The 21,569-nt window shown below is 42.7% G+C and overlaps 2 protein-coding genes across 8 annotated transcripts; both read left to right on the top strand.

Annotated features, from left to right (window-relative positions):
- The first annotated feature begins 120 nt into the window (after positions 1 to 120).
- Positions 121 to 13,508, top strand: MFN2 (mitofusin 2). 3 transcript variants are annotated; one of them, XM_052792847.1, is made up of 19 exons: positions 121 to 229; positions 607 to 760; positions 931 to 1,175; positions 1,883 to 2,018; positions 2,382 to 2,544; positions 3,084 to 3,208; positions 3,526 to 3,634; positions 3,727 to 3,834; positions 4,232 to 4,385; positions 4,623 to 4,690; positions 4,863 to 4,984; positions 5,316 to 5,442; positions 6,150 to 6,254; positions 6,803 to 6,905; positions 7,585 to 7,805; positions 7,957 to 8,106; positions 9,053 to 9,249; positions 9,639 to 9,773; positions 10,444 to 13,508. In XM_052792847.1, the coding sequence occupies exons 3-19, from the start codon at positions 1,001 to 1,003 to the stop codon at positions 10,511 to 10,513; spliced, it is 2,268 nt and encodes a 755-aa protein (XP_052648807.1). In that variant the 5' UTR covers positions 121 to 229; positions 607 to 760; positions 931 to 1,000; the 3' UTR covers positions 10,514 to 13,508. The 3 variants fall into 3 exon arrangements, with proteins under 3 accessions (XP_052648807.1, XP_052648806.1, XP_052648809.1); XM_052792846.1 differs by having other exon boundaries at positions 122 to 229; positions 997 to 1,175; XM_052792849.1 differs by lacking the exons at positions 121 to 229; positions 607 to 760 and adding an exon at positions 1,323 to 1,413 and having other exon boundaries at positions 1,054 to 1,175.
- Positions 10,499 to 21,306, top strand: MIIP (migration and invasion inhibitory protein). 5 transcript variants are annotated; one of them, XM_052792856.1, is made up of 11 exons: positions 14,128 to 14,266; positions 15,636 to 15,802; positions 15,904 to 16,091; positions 16,660 to 17,151; positions 17,789 to 17,891; positions 18,351 to 18,462; positions 18,667 to 18,731; positions 19,169 to 19,298; positions 19,678 to 19,774; positions 20,640 to 20,747; positions 21,056 to 21,306. In XM_052792856.1, the coding sequence occupies exons 3-11, from the start codon at positions 15,921 to 15,923 to the stop codon at positions 21,218 to 21,220; spliced, it is 1,443 nt and encodes a 480-aa protein (XP_052648816.1). In that variant the 5' UTR covers positions 14,128 to 14,266; positions 15,636 to 15,802; positions 15,904 to 15,920; the 3' UTR covers positions 21,221 to 21,306. The 5 variants fall into 5 exon arrangements, with proteins under 5 accessions (XP_052648817.1, XP_052648816.1, XP_052648815.1 ...); XM_052792855.1 differs by having other exon boundaries at positions 15,656 to 15,802; positions 15,883 to 16,091; XM_052792854.1 differs by having other exon boundaries at positions 15,656 to 15,802.
- Positions 21,307 to 21,569: the final 263 nt, after the last annotated feature.

A 21,569-nucleotide genomic window follows, 5' to 3' on the forward strand; every position in this document is an offset into this window, starting at 1 on the left:
CAGTGGCTTTCATTGCTTGGGGCGGGCGGAGGCGGGGGAGTGCCGGGGGCCGTGCTGCCCGCCCCCGCCTCCCGTGAGGCCTTGCGGGGCGGTGCCCTCAGACTACCGCTCCCATGGTGCGGCGGGAAGGGCCCCGCCCGTCGCGTGGCGATGACACGCCGCGCCGTGCGCCTCCTGGATGACGGTGCCGCGGGGGTAACATGGCGGCCGACCGGGAGCGGTGGTGAAGGTGAGAGGTGGGGCGGTGCCTGGCCATAGGGGAGGTGGGAGCCGCTCGAGGCCGGAGCGGACTCTTGGGGGTCGCCTCCCGGGCGGCAGGGACAGGGGAGGGGAGGGAGGACCCGCCGCGGCAGGGTCCTGCCGCCCCTCTGAGGTGCGCGCCGCCTTGTGGGAGCGGGAGAGGGGCGCTTCCCGCCCTTTGCGTCGCGCGCGCCGGCCATTACCCGACCCGCCTGCCCCCTGAGGGCTGAGGAGAAGGCGAGGGCGGCCGCCCCGAGCATCTGCCCAGTGCATCCCCCCCGGCGCTGGGATGGCGGGGGAGCAGAGCCTGGCCGATCAGGGAGCTTGGCAGCGTGTGTCCCTCATCCCCTGGTCCTTCTGCCGCAGGGACGGGGACAGGCTGGACGTGGCGTCGCTGAAAGAGCTGCGGGACGGAGTCTGGCTAAGGCGAGGGAGAAGGCAGGAAAACTGCAGTCGTTCATGTTCAAGAGGGACTCGAGCTGACCATGCCTCACTTGTGAAAACGTTACTCATCCTGAAAGTAAGCGGAGGAGTGATCGCTGGGGGCCTGTTTATTGGAAGGGAGAAGGAAAAATGAATTTTTTTTATTTCTGATATATGAGTAATTTCCAGTTGTAGAAAGTGGAATAATTTCCTTGTGAAAGAAAGAAGGTTGTTTTTAAAAATGTATATTTATCTGGTTCTTGGTAGGATGCTTAGCTGGATAGCTGTCGGCGCTTGGTGAGCCACCTTTATTTACTGGATTTTTCCCTGTAGCGCAATGTCCCTGTTGTTTACTCGTTCCAAGTCAATAGTTGCAGTGAAGAAGGATAAAAGACACATGGCTGAGGTAAATGCTTCTCCGCTTAAGCATTTTGTCACTGCAAAGAAGAAGATCAATGGTATCTTTGAACAGTTGGCTGCATACATCAATGAGAGCTCCTCATTCCTGGAAGGTAAGCTGAATTCTTGAACTACAAGTGTGTAACAGTGGTTCGCCCACATACAATTCCCCCAAAGATTAAACCCCTCATTCAGTTAAATGGCGCTGCTAGACCTGTGCTTATTTATACATGCATGTCTGTTTATATATCATTTTTTAGAAGAAGAACAGAAAATGATTTTATTGAATTTGGGTGGAGTTCAGGGTTCATATTTTAAAGCTGACAAGTTCACACATGTTAGGAAACTGAGGTAGGTAGTGAGCTATGCTTGGTTTTTCTGTTGTTTGAGCGTTTTTTAATAAATTATGTAAGACCCTTTAGGTTTTTTTACTATAATTGTTTCAATATTCTTGCCTAGACTTGTCATTGCTAGTGGCATGTAGCATATACCAATAATTGGCTTTAACAGCTTAAGACACAGAGGTGATTTTTTTTTTTTTTTTTTTTTTTGGAAGAGCGTTGGAGTGTTTGAGGTGTTGGCCGTGTTCCGTTTAAGGCAGTCCTAAGGATGAGAATGGTTATTAGATACACAAAAGAGACCAGCTGATAAATACTGATGCAAAATTGCTTCAGGGTGTAATTGCATGTGTCAAGACTACCCACATGGTGGGACACAGATAAACATTTAGTTATGTGTGTTACATCATGAAGAGGTGTTTCACCCAGTACTGAGACAGATGACTTCTGGAATTCAGAGACATGATGTATTTTGATTTTAGAAACACACAAGAACATAGAGCTTGATCCTGTCACCACAGAAGAGCAGGTGCTGGAAGTCAAAGGCTACCTGTCAAAAGTCAATGGCATTAGTGAAGTGTTGGCAAGACGACACATGAAAGTTGCTTTTTTTGGAAGGTGAGTCACGTGCTTGTGTTGCCTATGCTCCCCACTCAGTAAAGCAACTGGCATCTTTAGGACTGTAGCCAGTAAAAAATATTTATAGAAACACTAGTGCTGTAGCTTTTGCTTGTAACGTGCCTGTCCCTGGTACTAGTCCTCTTGTTTCCAGTTTACAAATATTGTAGCACATAATTCTTTGATTTGGAAGAATTCTTCAAATAAGAAAATAGGAAAGTCTTTCTGTAAGTTGCCTATGGCACCTAAATTGTTAATGCTTCTGATACTGCTTGGGTTTAGAGATCTTGCTTTCTGTAATATCAAAATGAGTATACCTGAATCTCAGGAGCCTAGCTATGCCATTCTTTAATCTGACTTCAGGACAAGCAACGGGAAAAGCACTGTGATAAATGCCATGCTATGGGACAAAGTCCTTCCTTCAGGAATTGGACACACCACTAATTGTTTCTTGCGTGTAGAAGGGACAGATGGACATGAAGCTTTCCTGCTTACTGAAGGCTCAGAGGAAAAGAAGAGTGTTAAGGTACAATTTCCTTAACCATAAGATAAAGAAGAGCTCTTCAGAAGTGCCAGAGAAGGGAAGGAACAAGAAAATTAAAGTACTATGAATGAATTTCATAGTTAAGGATTTTAATCATTAAAGGAGTAGAGATGAAGAACAGGTTTTTGTTACATGTAGGAAGGGACGAATGGAGCAAGTTACAGGATGGAACTTGTTCATTTTATGAAAAAGATGATATGTTGTATTTGTAAGTGATAGCAGGGAACCAAAACGATGACTCGGGAAGTTCTGAGCTCTGTATGACTGACAGAAGGCAGAGACTTCCTGATAATTCCTCAGTAGCCTTTCTTGACAGGAAAATTTCTCCTAAACTCTCACTAGGTGGTTGCCTTTTGACTAGGAGACTCAAGCAAGTTTTATGTGAAAAATCTCCCAGGGAGAAAGTAATTTGGAATTGGGTTTTATCTTAAACTGTCTGTGAGCAGCCCTGAAGGAGAGCTAATTGTGTTAATGGGTCTTAGCATACAGGAAATGTTATAAATTACCCATCTTTTTAATAGACAGTAAACCAGCTGGCTCATGCCCTTCATCAAGATGAACTTCTGAATGCTGGCAGCCTAGTCAGCGTAATGTGGCCCAATTCCAAATGTCCTCTCTTAAAGGATGACCTGGTGTTGATGGACAGGTGAGAAATACCTTTCTTTCCTTTCCTGCTTATCACAGATTAATCACAGAAATGTATTCAAATACAAATTTAACAAACATCAAGGAAATTGACTCTGTTCTAATCTATGACGGTGACTAAAGTCCTGTAGTTAGCAGTCAGAGTTCCTCTTGATTGGTACTTCCTTTTAGTCTGTACTCTGTCACCTCAGGAGAGTGTAGCTCAGACATGGGAAATTAATGCCCTGAAAAGGTGAAAGACATTTCTTACTAACTTTTTTAAGTTCTATTTTCGCTGTTTCCACAGCATGGTAATGTCTCTTCTCTCTTTATTGCTAGCCCTGGCATTGATGTAACCACAGAGCTGGACAGTTGGATCGACAAGTTCTGTCTAGATGCTGACGTATTTGTCTTGGTGGCAAATTCTGAATCAACACTGATGCAAACTGTATGTTCAAGTCCACTTGTTCAGTGAGTTTGGCTAAAAGTTAAAAAATTTTGACATAGTAATCTTAAGAGGTTTTGTTCTGTTTTGGTTAGGAGAAGCAGTTCTTTCACAAGGTGAATGAACGTCTGTCTCGACCCAATATATTTATTTTAAATAACCGCTGGGATGCATCTGCCTCTGAACCAGAATACATGGAAGAGGTTTGTGATGTGTTTAAATTCCTTCTCTTTGCATGGATATTATAGAGTCCATTTTGACTGTGGTCCTTGTGGGTAGAATCATAGTGTTGTATGTGATTGTTTTGCAGTTTGGATTTTTATTACCATAGTGTAGAGACTAGAGGGAGTATAGACTAGTGATCAGGACATGACTCTTGAAATTTCTGAGCTGGAAATCAAGAGTTTCACTGGGGCCTTTTGAAGTTAGATCACTCAGATAACCTCTGGAAGATGCCATAAAACAGCAGTGTCTTTTCTTATTCTTTTGTATGGGTAGCTTACACCAGCAGAGGGCATCTGGGTGCCTGGTCTAACCTTTAAGAGATGGAGGGTAAAGTGGATTTAACTGCATGTGGGCTTTATCCTGTTTCTTCCTCAGGTGCGTCGACAGCACATGGAGCGGTGTACCAGCTTCCTGGTAGATGAGCTGGGTGTGGTGGATCGAGCCCAGGCAGGGGATCGAATTTTCTTTGTGTCAGCGAAAGAAGTGCTGAATGCCAGGATTCAGAGGGCTCAAGGGATGCCAGAAGGAGGTGAGGAAAGCTGAAAGAAACTTTCCATTTTCTTATAGGGAAGAAAGTAGAGAATATATTGTTCTAACAAATGGATAAAATTGGGGTGGGTCGTCTTATTAATAGAGCCGTCAAAAACTGGTGACTTGAAGCTAATGCAAACGTGCTGATAAAGGAAAGCAGGAGCATTTCCTGATGTGCAACATCTGATTGCTTTCTCAAAATTTAAGGGGTTGTTTTGTACTTTCCTTCTCTCAGGTGGAGCGTTGGCAGATGGATTTCAAGTAAGAATGTTTGAGTTTCAGAACTTTGAGAGAAGATTTGAGGTGAGCATTATGTGTACTAATCTTCTCTTTAGATTTTACTCCTGAAAGACTAGAGACTAGAGTTTGTAAACATGGAGTGGGACAACGTTTTGGAAATAGATTATGTGGGAAGGAGAAGTTTTGTTAGTGTGCTTCTGCCTGCTGCTAATATTGGGCTGCCTTTTGTATACAGGAATGTATATCGCAGTCAGCAGTAAAAACAAAATTTGAGCAGCATACGGTGAGAGCAAAGCAGATTGCGGAAGATGTTCGTCTCATCATGGATTCTGTGCATATTGCTGCCCAGGAACAGCGGTGAGGAGAGCTGATGCTTGGTGCTTGCATAACTGAGGCTTGTATTCTGGGAGAAAGTTAAGGGAATATGAGCATTTAAAATGCAAAGCAGACTACAGCATGTTTGGGAGTGGGAAGAACACGTACTGGTAGTCTTGCTGCTAGTGAATTGTGAAAGTATTGGGGAAAGAACCTCTCTTTTGTCCTGTGCCATGTGTATGTAATGTATTGTAGATACTGACATGTTTTGTTCTTGGGCAGGAGGATCTGTTTTGTTTCTGAAATTCAAATTACATTTGTAGATCAAAAATGCGTTTGTCTGGCTTTTTGATGGGCACTTCTTTTTCACCAGAGTTTACTGTCTGGAAATGCGAGAGGAACGACAGGAACGTTTAGGTTTTATTGACAAACAGCTGGAGCTCCTTACTCAAGACTACAAGCGGAAAATAAAACAGATCACAGAAGAAGTGGAGAGGCAGGTAAGGAGGAGTGGCTGCAGAAAAATAGTTTGTCTGAAACAGCTACCAATATGGTGGAAAAATGCAAAGTGCTGCCAAAGGTTTGAAGTACTAGAAATGTGGGACTTAATGGATGGGAAGAAAAGAAATGCTTTCAGAAGTCTCTTTTTTTTTTTTTTTTTTCTCTTTTCTTTTCCCCTTGAGGTAATAAAATGAAAACTAGAATCCTTGGGGGAAGCTTTCAGAGAGACTCATATAAGATGCTTTAAAAGAACAATGAGACTTTGATTAATGTCTGAATTATTATTGCTACTATATTTCAGTCTTAAATGCTTTGTAAAGTACTAAAATGTTTCAGATAAATTTCCTTATTATTTCAATCTAGAATAATGTCAGTCTTCTTACTATCCATAATAACATGCCATTTTTACTATTACAAATATGCAGAAAAGGCCTATTCATTTTTCAGAAGTCTTATATTGCCTCAGTCTTTTTCTGTCTGTGTTGTTATACAGAGCATAGATCTACATAATTCTCAGCCATCTTCTTTCTTTGCAAGTCACCAATATTGCATTTTGCAGTTGGCGCACAATAGCTGCATGGCGCTACACAATCATAGTGCCTAGTGTTCAGTAGTGTTTGCTAAGAAGTGCATGTCTTCAGTGGTGGTTTTCCATCTCTCCCTAGGACAGAATATATAGAAACTCTGTCCTGTGCTGTTTCCCTAGGTGTCAAATGCAATGGCAGAAGAAATCAGACGGCTTTCAGTATTAGTAGATGAATACCAAGCAGACTTCCATCCATCTCAAGTAGTTCTTAAAGTTTACAAGAGTGTAAGTGATGTTTGCTTCTTACAGGTTGCTTAAGCAATTTAAAGAGGCCTTTTTTTCCCTCTGAGTCAGGAACTATGCCAGCTCTTTGATGCTTAACATTCTTCCAACTAGGATATGAGCTAAGCTTTTCATATTGTGAGAGATCTTCTGTTAGAATGTCTCCTGCATTTGGATAGGTTCTGTAAAAAGTGAACATCTTAAAAAAAAAAAAAAAAAAAAAAAAAAAAGGGGGGGGGGGGAGAAATAGGTTTTTTGGCTTTTTTAATAATCTCAGTGATAAATTGATAATACAAATGATGTGTCACGTTGTATAGATCAATCAGAACTTTTCCTAGACTACAGAGTACATGTGATGTATTTTGATTTGCTTTTTCCTCTCCTTCACTGAAGAATGGGGGTGGGAAATGAAATTAATGTTAGAACATTGGACAGACAGAATGTGTGCTCCTGTTCTGGGAAGGTGTTTTTAACTGGCAAGCTTTAGCACCTGCAGCCTGCATCTTACCTATGTTTATTTTAAGCTTAATAACCCTTTCTTTGTTTGTCAGGAGCTGCATAAACATATTGAGGAAGGCCTGGGCCGTAACATGTCAGATCGTTGCTCCAATGCAATCACAGCTTCCCTGCAGACAATGCAGCAAGAAATGATAGGTCAGTTCAGCAGGCAGTATTTCCCTTTATCTTTCCTTTAACTGTAATGCAAAATAACTAGGTAGATGTTCTGGGTTTCTTTTTAATCTGATGGCTGATGTGCAGCTGGCGTTGTCTTAGTTTCCATCTTGATCAGTAATGCTGTTGTGTAGAGGACTAGTTACTCCTGCTTTTTCCACTCCTGTGTCTGAACTCGTGCAGTGATTTGCTAATGAATATATACAATCAGCTTAATCCTCATGACAGAGAGGAACTGTGACTTTGGAAACTTGAGAGATTCTCAGACCAAGATCCTAATGAAATGTGAATGACTTGTAACTAGGTGCCTGTCTGAATATAAGCTTTAATAGGAGTATGGTGCCTAAACACTTTTAGAACTGGCCTTCAGAGTCTGTTTTCCAAGCTATTGCTAAACTGTAAACTTCACCAGCTACCTGTAAGGATTTAGGAGGGTCCATGGAAAGATTTCCTTCTGAGTTGATCTGAAGAACTAAGAATTTAATAGTAATTCATGATGTATCTCTTGTTTTGCAACATGCTTGGCTTTAGGAAATTCCAGGTACTAAGAAAAATAACTGTGGAGGATGGGATAACCACCCTGATTACAGAATACAAGTCCAATTAATTCTTGTGAACTCAATAGCCATTTTTTCAACATTTTTATTTTCTGTCTGTGCAGATGGGTTAAAACCCCTTCTCCCAGTCTCTTTGCGGGGCCAGATAGACATGTTAATTCCCCGACAGTGCTTCATGCTCAGCTATGATCTGAACTGTGACAAGCTTTGTGCTGACTTCCAAGAGGACATAGAATTCCATTTCTCTCTTGGATGGACGATGCTGGTGAACAGGTTTTTGGGACCAAAGAATGGTCGTAGGGCCTTGATGGGCTATAATGACCAGGTAAGATAACACCTCATTGAGTGATCGGAGTAGATGAGATATTCATTGGTTCAGTGGCTGCTGAAGTCTTTTTGGTAGGAAGGGCAGCGGCTTGCCTTCTCTTATTCTGTTCTTTGTTTTTGTTTTGTTTTGTCGCTGCTTTTCTAATTAGGTTCAACGCCCTTTAACACCAGCAAATCCCAGTCTGCCTCCTTTGCCTCAGGGCTCTATGACCCAGGAAGAGCTCATGGTGTCAATGGTGACTGGACTGGCCTCATTAACTTCCCGAACTTCCATGGGAATCATCGTGGTTGGTGGTGTGGTGCGTTGGCAATCTGAGCAACATTTATATAGATAAAGTTGGAGCACTGACTTGAAAAGTGCTTGCGCTACTGGATCCTGTAGATGTTTGCTATTCACAGATAGGGAAATACTTTCTCCTTTGATCTTCTATTTGAGTATAAATATTGAGCTTATTTTGCATAACAGTTAAACTTGGAGCTGGCGTTGTAAATATAACCCTTCAAAGTGTGTTACAAAAGCATTAAATAGTCTCTCATTCTTTTGTGAGAATAAAAAAAAATTCAGTATTTTTCTTTTCCCATTTACAGAGGAATCAGGACAGAAGTATCTACCAAGAGCCTTTGATCATGTGTATCTTCCTTCCTGGAAGGGGAGGAGAGCACGTAATTTAAGATACTATGCCTAATTTATTTCAGGGAAAATCAGCACTTGGTGCTTTTCTGTCTTTTGAAAATAATGAGTGTTTTGAATCTCAAATCTCCCCAAACTGTGGAGGCATGAGAGCTGTAACTGAAGTTGCATGGTAATTCTAGTTCCTGTTGCAGGAAGAATCTAAGTTTCTGTAGTGCCAGTTGCATACCTACACGCTATTCTAGTGTCACAGTGTCTAGGGGTGGATGATTTCTCAAAGGGGAGATGGTTGCTTAAAAACGTCTTTTACTTCAGAAACAGGGATTCTGTGAACCAGACGAAGTTGGTCTGCACTTGCAAATGTAATTTAAATGTGCTGGAAAGGTTAATCCATACAGAACCCGAGCAGTTTAGGTTAGGTATTTTTATTTTGTAGACTGGATGTCAGTAGTAAGCTGTCTGACTAATGAAACCACTTGCAAGTTAGGGTTACCTATCTGGCTTGTTTTCATGTGCCTAGAATACAAGTGCAATGCTCTGGGCACCATTGTTAGGAGTTAGCATCATTCCTAGATGATGATTGTGTTATTTGTTTTTCCTTGTGCTTTTTCTAGGTCTGGAAGGCTGTGGGTTGGAGACTGATTGCTCTCTCTTTTGGCCTTTATGGACTCCTTTATGTATATGAGCGCCTCACCTGGACCACAAAGGCGAAAGAGAGAGCTTTCAAACGGCAGTTTGTAGAGTATGCTGGTGAGAAATTGCAGCTCATCGTCAGTTATACGGGTTCTAATTGCAGCCACCAAGTCCAACAGTGAGTTGCCTATATTCAGCTAAAACCTTATCTAAATTCTGTTGTTTGGTTTTTGGTTTTTTTTTTTAATGATATTCCCTGTTTTAACAAGATAAGTCTGCATATTGAATTTCAGATTTAAAAATGTGTAACAATACATGTGTTTTAAAAAGAATATTACGGGGTTTTGAATCACCAATATAGTATTTGGGTGCTGTTAAGCATTAGTCTTAATGTACTTCCGTCTCAAATCAGATTGCTCTGATGCTCTAACATATTCTTGTGCAGAAGTGGAAAGATGAACATCTGAGTCAGTATCATCATCACTATACAACAAAGGGTTTTATTCCTTGAATTTTGGTGCTTGATCTTACTTTTTGTCATAGCCAACTATTCTCCTTGTTCCGTAGAGAGCTTGCTGGAACATTTGCTCATTTGTGTCAGCAAGTGGATGTCACACGGGAGAACCTTGAGCAGGAAATTTCTGCCATGAATAAAAAAATCGAAGTTCTGGATTCACTGCAGAGCAAAGCAAAATTGCTCAGGTGAGATTTTATTATCCCATATACACAGACATTTGCATACAATTGTTTTTCATGCGACTGCCCCAAGCTGTTCAGATTAGGGTGTACCTTTGAGTGCAGTCCTTGTTCAGTCATAGCATTTGATGTGCAGACATCAGCATCTTTCCCCACCAGGTTGTGTTCCTTTTCATTATGTACTTTCCCATGTACTGTTGACAGTCATTTAAATCTTCTGTCTCTCAAAACACCTTTTGCTTCTTGTTTTTGGTTTGTTGGAATTACAGTTCTTTTCCATTTATCAAAACATACAGTCCTCTACTCCTACAAACTCCTTCAGGTTATTATGAAATTATGCAAAAAGTCTCACCCTCGCCTTTGTACACAGTAGTCTGATGTTTTTCTTCACCCTGCAAAGGCTGTCAGGAAGAATTTTTCAAACGTTCCTTATCTACACAATAAGATCACTGTGAAGTTGTGACCAAGATCTCGGTTTGAACCTCAAAGCCTAGGGACTGCTAGCAGGCAAGTCTTCCTGACCTGAGGAAGGGCAAGGAATGGTAGCAGCATTTTGGAAAGGACCTCTGGCATTCCTCTCCGTGCCTTGCTGTTTACTCGTTTTAGTCATGCTTCTTTCAGATTGGCTTGAGAAGAGCTATTTTACTCACCTAATGGAGACTTTCTGTCCTTGCAGGAATAAAGCGGGTTGGCTTGACAGTGAACTCAACATGTTCACACATCAGTACCTGCAGCAAAGCAGATAGTGTGGGAAGAAGAGAAAAACAACACTGTTTCCCTTCAGTGCTCTCTTAATTACTGCAGAGAACATGGTGGGTGATGGAATTCCCTAAAGGGAATGAGCAAAAACCTATTGCTATGTTTCCAGTTGCTGTGTGAACAACAGGATTCTGCTTCCCTGTTTTGTGTCCCACCTCTAAACACTAGCTGTTTATAACTCTTCTTTTTCCTTCTTGTGAGACCAGGCTCCTTCAGAACGAATGTGTGCTTCATACATTTACAGGGGGCTTTTTAAAGCAAAATCAAGTAGAGTAACAAATTTAAAACAAAAACCCAAATGTTTATTAGGTTAAAAGTTATTCTGACACCTCTTTATGGAGTCATTAATTTTACTACATGAAGATAGAACTTTTGACTTCCAAGCCCCAAGTTTATGTATGTGTGACAAGCAGCTGTGTCTAACACAGATCCTGTGCACACAGACGTAATGATGGTTTCACAATGCATTTATAGCCCATGCAGGCCTATCTTTTAGGATAATATTCTGTTATTGTAGAACATGACAGAGAATCACCGTGTCCCTTCATAGAAAGGTTTATTACTGTCAGTATGTTTAAACCTATGAACAAAACTCAGTTCTCTTCCAGAGCAAGAGGGACTAAGATTTTGCTTTGGTAAGCTTATTGTCTTTGGAGTTAGTTTCTTCCTCTTACGAGCTCTTTAATAATACAGTCTGGCCCATTTCATGTCATGGACAAGTAGTTTGCCAAGACATAACTAGCTCCTGTGAAGGAGGTAGTGCTGATAATTTGGCAGCTTGTTGAGAAAGAAAAATAGGAAAGAAAAGCCAGTTGACAGAATGTAATGAACTGCCTTATGAGGTAAGTTGATGAATGTGGGGTTTTTTTGGAAATGCACAGCTGTGTTTCTGGAAGCAGGCCTTTGGAATTCCATTACCACTATTTGGCCACAAGAACAGCATGCGGATTACAAACTGTAAGAGATTTTGCATCATGTAGAGTTCCCAAAGGATGTTACAGTCCATGCAGTAATATGATTTGATATTGTTTCTCTTCCGTTAAAAGTATGAGAATGAACTGCCAAGTGCCGCTTCTCTGGGGCAGGGGGGAGACCTGTCCCTTGTGTTTCATGCCAGGGCAAGAATGGGTTAAGGCAACTTATTTTTTTAAAGACATTCTTTATTTGCAAATAGGTTAATTTAATCATTGAGTTTTGCCCTGAAGCAATTTTGAATTTGGAGTATAAGGTTTGGGAATTGTAAAGACTGGAGTCTCTTCCTGTTGGAATTGATAGAGGAGAAGTTCCCACTGATTTCAGTAGTACCAGGATTATGTTCCTATGTTGCAAAGTTTCTTTTCCATTTTGGCGGGTCAGTGTTTTGCCATGTGATGGGTATAGCCTTTCTGTTCCCCACAAAATATCTGAGGAATCCAGAATCAGATCCAGTAGTTCTGAAATTAGTGACAACCTAAATCTGTTCAGCATCAGACTTCAGAGAATTTGGGCTGTCCTTGAGCAGGGCCTAGCTGAATTCAGGACTAGTAAGCAGTGGGGTGTTTTTTCTTATTGAAAATGAGACTTTTCACTTGAAAATGCTATCAGCTGGCCTTAGGATTTCTCGTTCATGCTAAGGTGTGAATATATGTTGCTGTGACAAGTCTCCGATTTCGTGTGTCATGAAAGTTCCAGAAAGAAGCAGCTGCCTGATAATTGAGGGAATAAAAATAGTGAAATGTCAGTAAGTACTTTAGGCTGTGCTAAGCTTTGCAGTAAGACTTGAAGTTTCTTGATCATGTAGGAGCTGGCAGTGAGACTCTTGTTATATCCCTGGAATGCAGGAAGCAAACAAACCTTTCACTTCCAGTAGACAGCTTTGAATCCAACCCAAACTGAAAAGCCATTTTCATCAGAGGGCTTCATTGGCCGTGATTGGTTTCCTCAGGCAACCACCAGAACCTAAATATGGCTTGGGTCAGATCTGAGAATGAGTAAGAAAGAAATTTGAGTCCTTGCCTCTAGAAGTGTGTTCCCTGGGCTTGTGGTGAAGTATACTGGAATAAATGGAATCGTCCACTGTTACTCTGCTGTAGGTATGTGAATAAATTCGGATCTCTAGTCTCTCAGGCGATCACATACACATGCATAATAGGCTATGGACTATGCTATTGAGTTAAAACATGAAGCACATCCCTAATACACCAGGAAATTGTCAGTTCTAGGTAGAGGGAGATGACAATGTACTACTGCTCAGCAGCTGTAGGCTACCTGAAATGCTGACCTTGCTTTTGAAGACGTGTGGTGTTAGCATCTCTTCAGCTGGCCTTTAGGGGAAATCTGATAAATGAGCTGATCTTTAAGCCAGTGTCTAATCTGTAAACGAAAAAGAGATTGGTGCATTCTTAGAATCTGGTGTCTTCCCGATGTGTGTGTTTCTGACACTGCTCAGATTTTGGTGATGTAGGCATTCTTACTGTACGCTGAAACCTAACCTATAAAACGGGGGAAAGAACCGCTTGAATTTTTTAAGAAGCAAAACCGCTAACATGGCAGGGAAGAATTTTTAAGTATGTGTGTAACCCTTGTCCTTAGAAGCCTGAGTGATCACGTATCAAACTTTTAACAGAAGGCCTATGAGCTGGATTCCTCTTAAATAAAATACAGCTGTACTTCTTTAATTCGGAGTGGTGGAGGAATGAATGCTATCAGCAAGGAGGCTGTTCCCTTTGATTTTCATAAAGAATGATAAACTAATCCTTAGAACAGGTAATTCCAAAAACAATCTTCCCTGAACTCTTAAGAGTTAAAGAAGGTCAGCTAAATGCACTTTATCTTATTGCTGCTACTTGTTTTTCTCATTGTGTTATGTTGGTGGAGCTCTTCGAAATACTCTTACCAGTGAGTTTTCTCTCTGCTGTATTTAAGGTGATAAATTTGCATGAATTATTCCTGTATCAATGCTGTAAACAATGGAAACCAAAATAAAAATGAATTGGAAAAATATTTCTCCTGATGTATTCTGCGTGTTGTGATACAAAGTCAAGTGTAAGTATAATATATTCAGATGATGATATGCTGCTGTCTTGTAGTAAATTGCATGTTTGAGAATAGTGACCTTTTATCTGTGTTCTTAATGTGAAAATTAACAAGGAGATTAGTGATACTGAATTATCTGATAGAAAGTTTGAGAGATTCCTTCTTAAGCTGCACTAAAAATGTCAGTATTGAATCAGTGATTTCTTGAGAATGTTGTAGCAAGTAATGGTCAGCAAATACTGCAGCAATAGACTGAAACTGTGGTGAACATCACATGGTGCGTCTTAGAAGAGAAAAGGGTAGATTTCCCGTGATAAATTTCCAAAACGGCTTCCTTTTGGCTTCTGGGGCAGTTGGGGGTACGCGGTCCGTTCAGACAATGAGCTGCGGCGATTTCAGGAACCCAAAAGGAGGAACTTGGCGGCCGCGTCCTGCCCTGCTCCGGCATCCTGCCTGGGCTCCGGCCGGCGGCTCGGGAGCGACTCTCCCGCCTCCTCCGCGGCCCGGCCCGGCTGCCGCCGCCGGGCGGCGCCTCGGGCCCCGGGCATGCCGGGAGCCGCGGGGCGGGCCTGTCCGCGGGGGGCGGCCGCTCGGCTGCGGGGATGGCCGGGCCGGGCCGGGGCCGCCCTGGGGAATCCCGGCGGGGGCTGGAGCGAGGGCGGGGATCTCCCGGCCGCGGGATCGCCTGGCGACCCGGCCGTTCGGAGCGGCGGGGTGCGGCGCAGGTGGGCCTGAAAACGCGGGGTCGGCGGGGGGAGAGCGCGGGGAGTTTGAACGTCCGCAGCGCTGGAGCCGCATGGCCTGGCGAGACCAGTTCTCTGTCGGCTGCCGGGCTGGTCTCTTGGAGGGGGGAGCGGAATTTTACAATACTCGGGGCCGTCTTCCCTTCCTCGTGGGCATGGGAGAGCTGAACCAGCGCGTCTGCGCAGAAACAGCCCTGGGAAGCTCGGCTTAGGTGTTAAGTCAACTTTCTTGCAGAGATGAGAGTTTTTTAGCTCCCGAGACAACCGTTATTTATTTTTAACTGTGAGAAGCTAAGCTCCTTTTCACAAAGGATTCAGACTAAAGCAGTTTCATAAGCTTGAGCCCCTGGGGTTGAGCATGAAGGACTAACAGCTTCTTGTAGATTATGCTAAGAGTGGATCTCATCTGGTAAAACCCTTCCAGAAAGTCCCTTGACTAATGTTATTTTCGGAGTATTTGCTTTCCGATGAGCAATGATGAGAGGATGCTGTTAGCTGTGTCCTGTGAATACTGTGAGAACTTCTGTTTTGTTCAAATGATCTAAAATTCAGTGCCTCAAGACTGGTATTTCTATTTTACGTTCAGTAGTGCACCTCTCGCTTATTTCTTGTAACAAAAAGATATGCTGTAGTTTTTTGATTGTTAGCACTGCTCTTTGGTCATCCCAGTGCTGTTGTACAGCATATGCATTTGATTCCTTGTGTCCAGTTGCCAAGGTAGCAGACGCAAAAACAAATCAGATGAGTTTTGGAGAAGGGCTTAGGGATCCTTTGGAAGAAAAGGTCCTAGAGAAGCACATAGTGTTCTTGAGAACACAATTGAGCACTCTAGCCAAAAGCAATGTGGGGGTTAGGTTTAGGGATTTTGGTTTGTTCTATTTAAAAAAAAATACTTTCTGCAAATTTAGAGGAGCTTGTGATGTAAACATGTTGAACAGTGTGGCAGCCTTCCCGTCAAACTGAGCTTTATTTATTTATCTATTTATTTATTAACTCATTTTTTTCCCCTCTTCGAGTAAAATGGCAGTAACCCTTGGTGATTAACGTGTAGGATTGGAATTGTCTGAGCCCTAGTCCAGAGTCATAATTGAGCCTTTTGGAATATTCCCGCCTGGGGAATGTGGAGGACAGTTTTGACTCAATATTTTTTGGGGATGTAGTAAATACATTCATATTGATTATTCATATTTTGAACTGATGAGCATCCTGGTATTATCACGATATAAATTTTTATGCTCAGAACGTTAAAGCAGAATTACATAAGGTGGTCCTGAATATCAGCCTTTAATCAAATGTCTCTTATTTGGCTTTTTTATGTGACTTTTTTCATGTTTATTGTTTCCTCTGTAAGAGTGCCCTGTCTCTATTCAGTCAGCTACCAGTTTCTGGGTGCAAAATATTTGACAGTATATCTGAGGGGAGAGAAGTATGCAGTGGTGGTAGTTCTTAGCATAAAGAGTTTTGAGACTGGCTGATTTCTCAGGAGCAATGATCAACACTCCCAACATTCCAAGAGCTGTAAGTGATTTTTATGAAAAGTCCCCTGAAAGTGGTTTCTCCTGAGTCTGCTTCTTCGCTTAATGCTTCCATTTATGTAGTTCACCCTTCTGGCTTTACAGGAAAATGTTTTCATAGAATGGAGTTAGAGCACCTGAAGAGGCTACGTCAAGCCAACCAGGAACTTCTACAAAGGCTCAGAATGAAGCAGGAAGAGATCAGAAAAAGACTTCCCAGCAAGCCACTCTTTCCAGCATCTCTTCATAATAGAACATCTACTGAAAGATCTGTCCCTGTGGCCAAGAAAGGGGTATGTGTTGTGTCTGTGCTAGAAGTGCTGGCAAGCAAATGGGCCTTGTGTGATAGGCAGAAGCTCCGCCTATGAAGTGGTGTGGTAAAGGAGACATATGGACATGGAGGAGCTGGTAGAAATTGGAGTGTGGAATATGGACTCTGTTAGAAAAGTAGCTAGACTTTGTTTATTGTTTATCCTGTGGTCTCCAATATGTTTTCCTTGCAAAGGGTTCAGACATCAGTTCCTGCCTAAGAAATGTAGGTTTCTTAATCTAAGATAGGAATGAACATTGTGGAACGTAATCCTGTTATGTCTTCTAAGCACAAAGGCTGAAAGTTTAGCGGTTCCTCAAATTGGGAAAAGCTGCATTTGGCTGGAAGTGGATTCCTTTCTTATATTCTCCAACCACTTAATAATGTCTCATGAATAATACAAGGATATTACTTTTTTCCCCACAGGAATTGAAAGGGGTGAGCAGACTAGAATGAGAGGTTGATTTTTGTCTTACTGAGTGAAATGTCCTAATGAAAGGTAATTGTAAGCTGAATGATGCCATGTGGTATGAGAGTCTCTGTCCTTACAGAAGGAAAGTCAAGTCAATGCTGTGATGTCTACAGCTGACCCTGCAATGTTGGTGTCTGTGGAACTCGGAGCTTACGCAGCCAGAGCAGCCCTCTGTTCATCTCTTAAACACAGCAGCAATGACAGAGGGGTACAGCAACAGCAAGCGAAGATGCATGAAGCAGTAGGTTTGGATTCCAGCTTTCCTGGGAAAGAGAAGAATGTTATGCCAGTGTCTGCAATCATTATGTGTGGCAGAGAAACCTCCGGAGTGGATAGGGATGGCTATGCTCGAGGAAGTCCGGAGAAAGAATCCTTCCTGCTGGGACATGGAGAGAACAGAAAACAATCCACTCTGCTACATGGTTTCCATGAGAAGAAACAGCTTAAGGGTCATCTGGACCCATCACTGGGCAGAATACAAAGTGAAGAGACCAGTCAGCAGCATGTGGTCATTAGAGAGCCCATAATCCCTAAATCAATCTTGCTGACATCTCAGTCCAAAGAGTTGAAGGTAAATGGTGAAACCAATGCTTTGCTTATTTTTGTAAGTCAATAGAAGGATGGGGAGAAAGGGTCAGGAGAACATTACTTGCCCTGTTCCCACTGTGTGAATTGCAAGTTGGGGTCAGAACTGTTCCCAGCCTTAGCAGCCAGGGGCTGTTGGCAGTTTGTTCAGGCCCTGCTTTCCTTAGCGCTTGAACCGAAGAAAACTTGAGCACTTCACTGTATGACTCCATGTCATTTGCATATGTGAGTCATATGCTCAGGGAGAGGAGCCTGGTGCAGTGCAGCTGCTACACAGATTGTTTCTTTAAGCGTCAAGGGAAGGATATTGCCATGATCATCCTCCAAGGTAGCACAGGTGGCCTGATGTTTGGGGATGTGTGATGCAGGGAAGTCAGCGTTTTGTTTAAAGCCCTGAAAAATACTGCCTTAGCCCAGGCAAGTCCCCTGCGTCCTCTCTCTGTTTTATGAATTGAGAAGGCAAAAGGCTGGTGAGCAAATTACTGGTAGAGGCATAGATAGAATCCAGCCTCAAACTAAGCCGCAGCTATCCCATTTGAACAGCTGCCAGTTGACTCCTAAGCTGTACATTTGAATGTCCTGCTAGATGTATAGGAAGTCTTTATGAATTGTTTTCTTCCCAGAAGGAAGCTGGTCATGTGACTTTTCAGTCTGACCCTGAAGAATATACCATACCTGTGAGCAGCTGGTCTGTGCGTCCTTTCCTGGGCTATGACTGGATTGCAGGTGAATCCTAAATCTGAAGCAAAGCTCTCAGCATGATGTGGTAATATAAAGAGTTAAAACACAGTTTACGACCCCTTTAAGTTGAGGTGTGACACAACTGCAGACCTAGAGCCCACATAGCAGGTCTCAGCGGAGGAGCTGCAGTTTTGTCAGAAGCCATTCCCTGTCCAAGCCAGAGGTGACCTGTGCTTCCCTGGAACAGTGAAGTGGCAGTGGTATGGGAATCCAGGCAGCAAACGGCAGAGCTGAGGGGATACCAAGTAGCCGAAATGAATGAATGCAGTAAGGGACACAAACCACGCAGTAAATCTCTGGCCTGACATGATGGCATGCTCTTCTCGTTATCCATTTTGGTGCTTCAGACCTTTGGTTGTTTTGACTGTTTTGTATGAGGCTTGCTTTGATGCTTTCCCAAATTTGATAAATCCTTGAACTTTTCACTTTTCTTGGCATTCTCAGGGCTCCTAGATACAAACTCTTCAGTAGTAGAAGAATCTGACCAATACTTTGCTGAGCTGCACAAGTTCCGACAGGCCAACAGAGAAGCATGTGTTCATGAGCAGCACCTGGAGTAAGTGGGTATGGGGGAAGGGCTGAAGCAGCAATGTATGCCTTTAGAGCAGTGAGAAGTATAGTCTGATTGGAGTGGGAAATTGTAAGAGTGGCTTTGTAGGCCTTTATTTATCTCACAATCAGAAATGTATGCTTGGAAAAGGTGGGGCTGTTCACAGGGCCTGACCCCATCACTAACTGATTCGTTTGCATGTTTCTTTAGGCCCGAGGCTTTGGATGACATAGTTCCTGAACAAGAACCGGATTTGATAACCAGTTTGCATAAGTGTAAGATCAGATTTCTTCCTAATCCAGTTTCAGATAACTGAGCAGTCTTTGCCTGTCATTCTGAGAGAGCCCCACATCATGCAAGATAAGGAAGAATGTGTTACTTTTAGCTGCAGCTTCTGAACCAGATTCAACTTCCTACTCCAGAGATACTTGACTCTTCTAGGGATCCTATCTCAATCAGTGTCATCTGATTTTGTCAGGGTTTCTCGTAGTTGGCTAATGTTCTCTTTTTAAGTTGAGGAGGTTCAAGTTTTGGTTTTGCTTTTTAGGAACTTATTTGGGGACTGGAAATGTAAAAGTGAAATATTTCAGGAAAAGCAGCTCTTTCTATAGAATGCGTGTGTGGCACTGTGGTAGAACACAGCTTTGTTGATTGGGTTGAGGAACCTTCTGACAAACTAGAAATACCATGATGGTTTGTTACTCTGTGGCAGGTGTTTACTGTTATCGATTAAACCAGCGCCTCTTCACTGTCCCTGTGGATTCAGAATCTGCCTGCCCCGTGTGTAAGATCCCACGTACTCAGCAGCCTGCAGAGACCCTGGAAGAGCCAGCCTATGTCAGGTAGATAAGAATTATTGCTTTGTAATATGCAGAACTCAAGGAAACAGTAGGGAAGAAAAAGCTGATCATGTAAGGGAGAAAACAGCATCAGAATAGCTCTGTAGAAGGTTGCTGTTCTCAGGGCAGAGATATCTTGCTTAAAAATTCCCTACTGATCTTTTCCATAAGCAGAAACAGTTTTGAAGTCAGTGAGAAATGCATGTTTATCTGAATTTGGTCCAGAATCTGAATGTACATGTTAAGTGTCTAATGCCCTAATCCAAAACTGGTTTGCTTGGTTTGCTTTGGGATTAGACCCTGGATTCTGAGTGGGGAAGGCATGCAAATTTCTTCTGCATTGTCAAAGTTGTAGGCAGTTGCTTCCTTTGTGTGGTTGCAGGGTCAGCATTCCCAGGTCTACCCTTATGCCTGCCTACAAATACAAAGCCCATCGCAGGAAGAGCTTTGAACCAGCAGACAATCTAGCATTACCTTCGGTAAGTTGCTGTCTTCTTGATGATACTGATGGCACAGCTCAGGCTGGGCATTGTTTTACAGCACAAGAAGGAAAGAGAATCTGGGACTCATCCCCCTGGCAGGGTTTCCACTAAAATTTCTGATCTGCGTCACCAAGATAACAAGAAAAAACATTGGTGTGTGCTTCTGTGTTCATACCTTTGTATAACTGGCATAAAGTATATGGACATATCTCCAAATGCTTTACACTGAGAAAAAGAAAGTGCCATATGGAGCTGTATACTTCTGGGGCATGATTCAGCTGACTTATTTCAGGCATTGACCTTTCAACACAATGAACCATACCTAAGAGTGCCTGTTTCTGTCCACAAAAGTTAGGGAGTTTAAAACATAAGCTTCTGTGAAGTATTCACAGTGTATAGGGGCCAGGCAAAATCAAGAGTGGCAAGGGTGGATTTAAAACTGTTTTTGTAGAGTTGGTCCTGTATTCCAGCCACTAGGCAATGCTGCAGGCAGTATTACTAATCAGATCTATCCCTGGCATAGAGATTTCCAGGGAAGAGGTAGGAAGAGGCCTGGTTTTGAGGTTTAGGGAACTGGATGAGTCAGTTGAGACAGGTTCAGAGAGGTCGGGTGCTTGAGTTCACAAAGCAGGAGATCAGCTTAGAAATAATTAGCCACTGAAAGGTGGAAGAGGGGACAGCTAAGCAGTTTTGTTTCATTGGAGATTTCTTCTCTTTCCTGTTAGTCCTATAAAACTCCTCAAAACTTAATTAATTACTTGCTAAAACCTCCCTGTGCAGAAGTTACTATTTACAGCTAACAGGTGACAATAGGTTAAAAAGGTAAAGCACTCCAGTGCAGCATTCCCATCTCTTTTCACAGCATTGCCTGGCTGGCTGGGAAAATATCATCCCTTCCAGCAATCCCAGGCTCAGCAGTTTGGATCTGCGAGCTTCACTGGAAGAGAAGCCTTCTCACCATCCTCGCCTGGTAAGAATAGCCTGTTAAGAGTCCCTGGAGGTGCTGTGAATTGCACAGCTGGGAATTGCAATCCTGTCTCTCTAAAGGGCATAATAATCATCGATGGCTGAGCAAATGAAAATGCCTGGAAGATTATCTCCTTATCTCCACAGGGAAACATTTTCCTTCCGCTGCTGTGTAACCTAGTGTGCACAGACACAAAAAAGCAAATGGAGCTGGATAACAGGGAAAAGCCTGTTCAGCTTGCCAATCTTCATCAAAATGGGAAAAGTCACTTTGGCATTCTTTGATTAATATCCTCTTTATTTGGATTCCAGAACTCGGTGTCCAGAGTGTCAGGAAGAACCAGAACTGACCAGCTTCTGAACCTGACCCACTTGACACACTTCAGGTTTAGCAGTGCTTCTCAGCAGAGGGAGCAAAACAAACCGGGACACTACAGAGCAGCTCCAAATTTAAATCCGACTGCCTCAACTCTGTGAACCACTGACATGATTGCCCTGGGGAAGGGATGGGCATAGGGTGTGGAAACAACTCTTATTTGGATAAAAATAAATCTTTGAACAGATTTTTCCTAGTTTTCATAGTCGTGCACATACGTGAGCAACCAATGCACATATATGAGAGTTTGTACATTCAACTATGTTTTTTCACTTTTCTTTTTTGCCTTTTGCAGCTACTTCTAAGCAGATGCATGAGCTTTCCCTCCTAGGGCTGGATAAAGTGATGTGTACAGGATGACTAGTACTGTTACCACTAGGACAGCCATAGCAACAGAGTTCATCTGCCGCCTCAACTAAATAAACCAGAAGTGTAATGTTAACTCTGAAT

Source organism: Harpia harpyja, chromosome 7 (assembly GCF_026419915.1).
Source record: "Harpia harpyja isolate bHarHar1 chromosome 7, bHarHar1 primary haplotype, whole genome shotgun sequence".
Taxonomy (NCBI): domain Eukaryota; kingdom Metazoa; phylum Chordata; class Aves; order Accipitriformes; family Accipitridae; genus Harpia; species Harpia harpyja.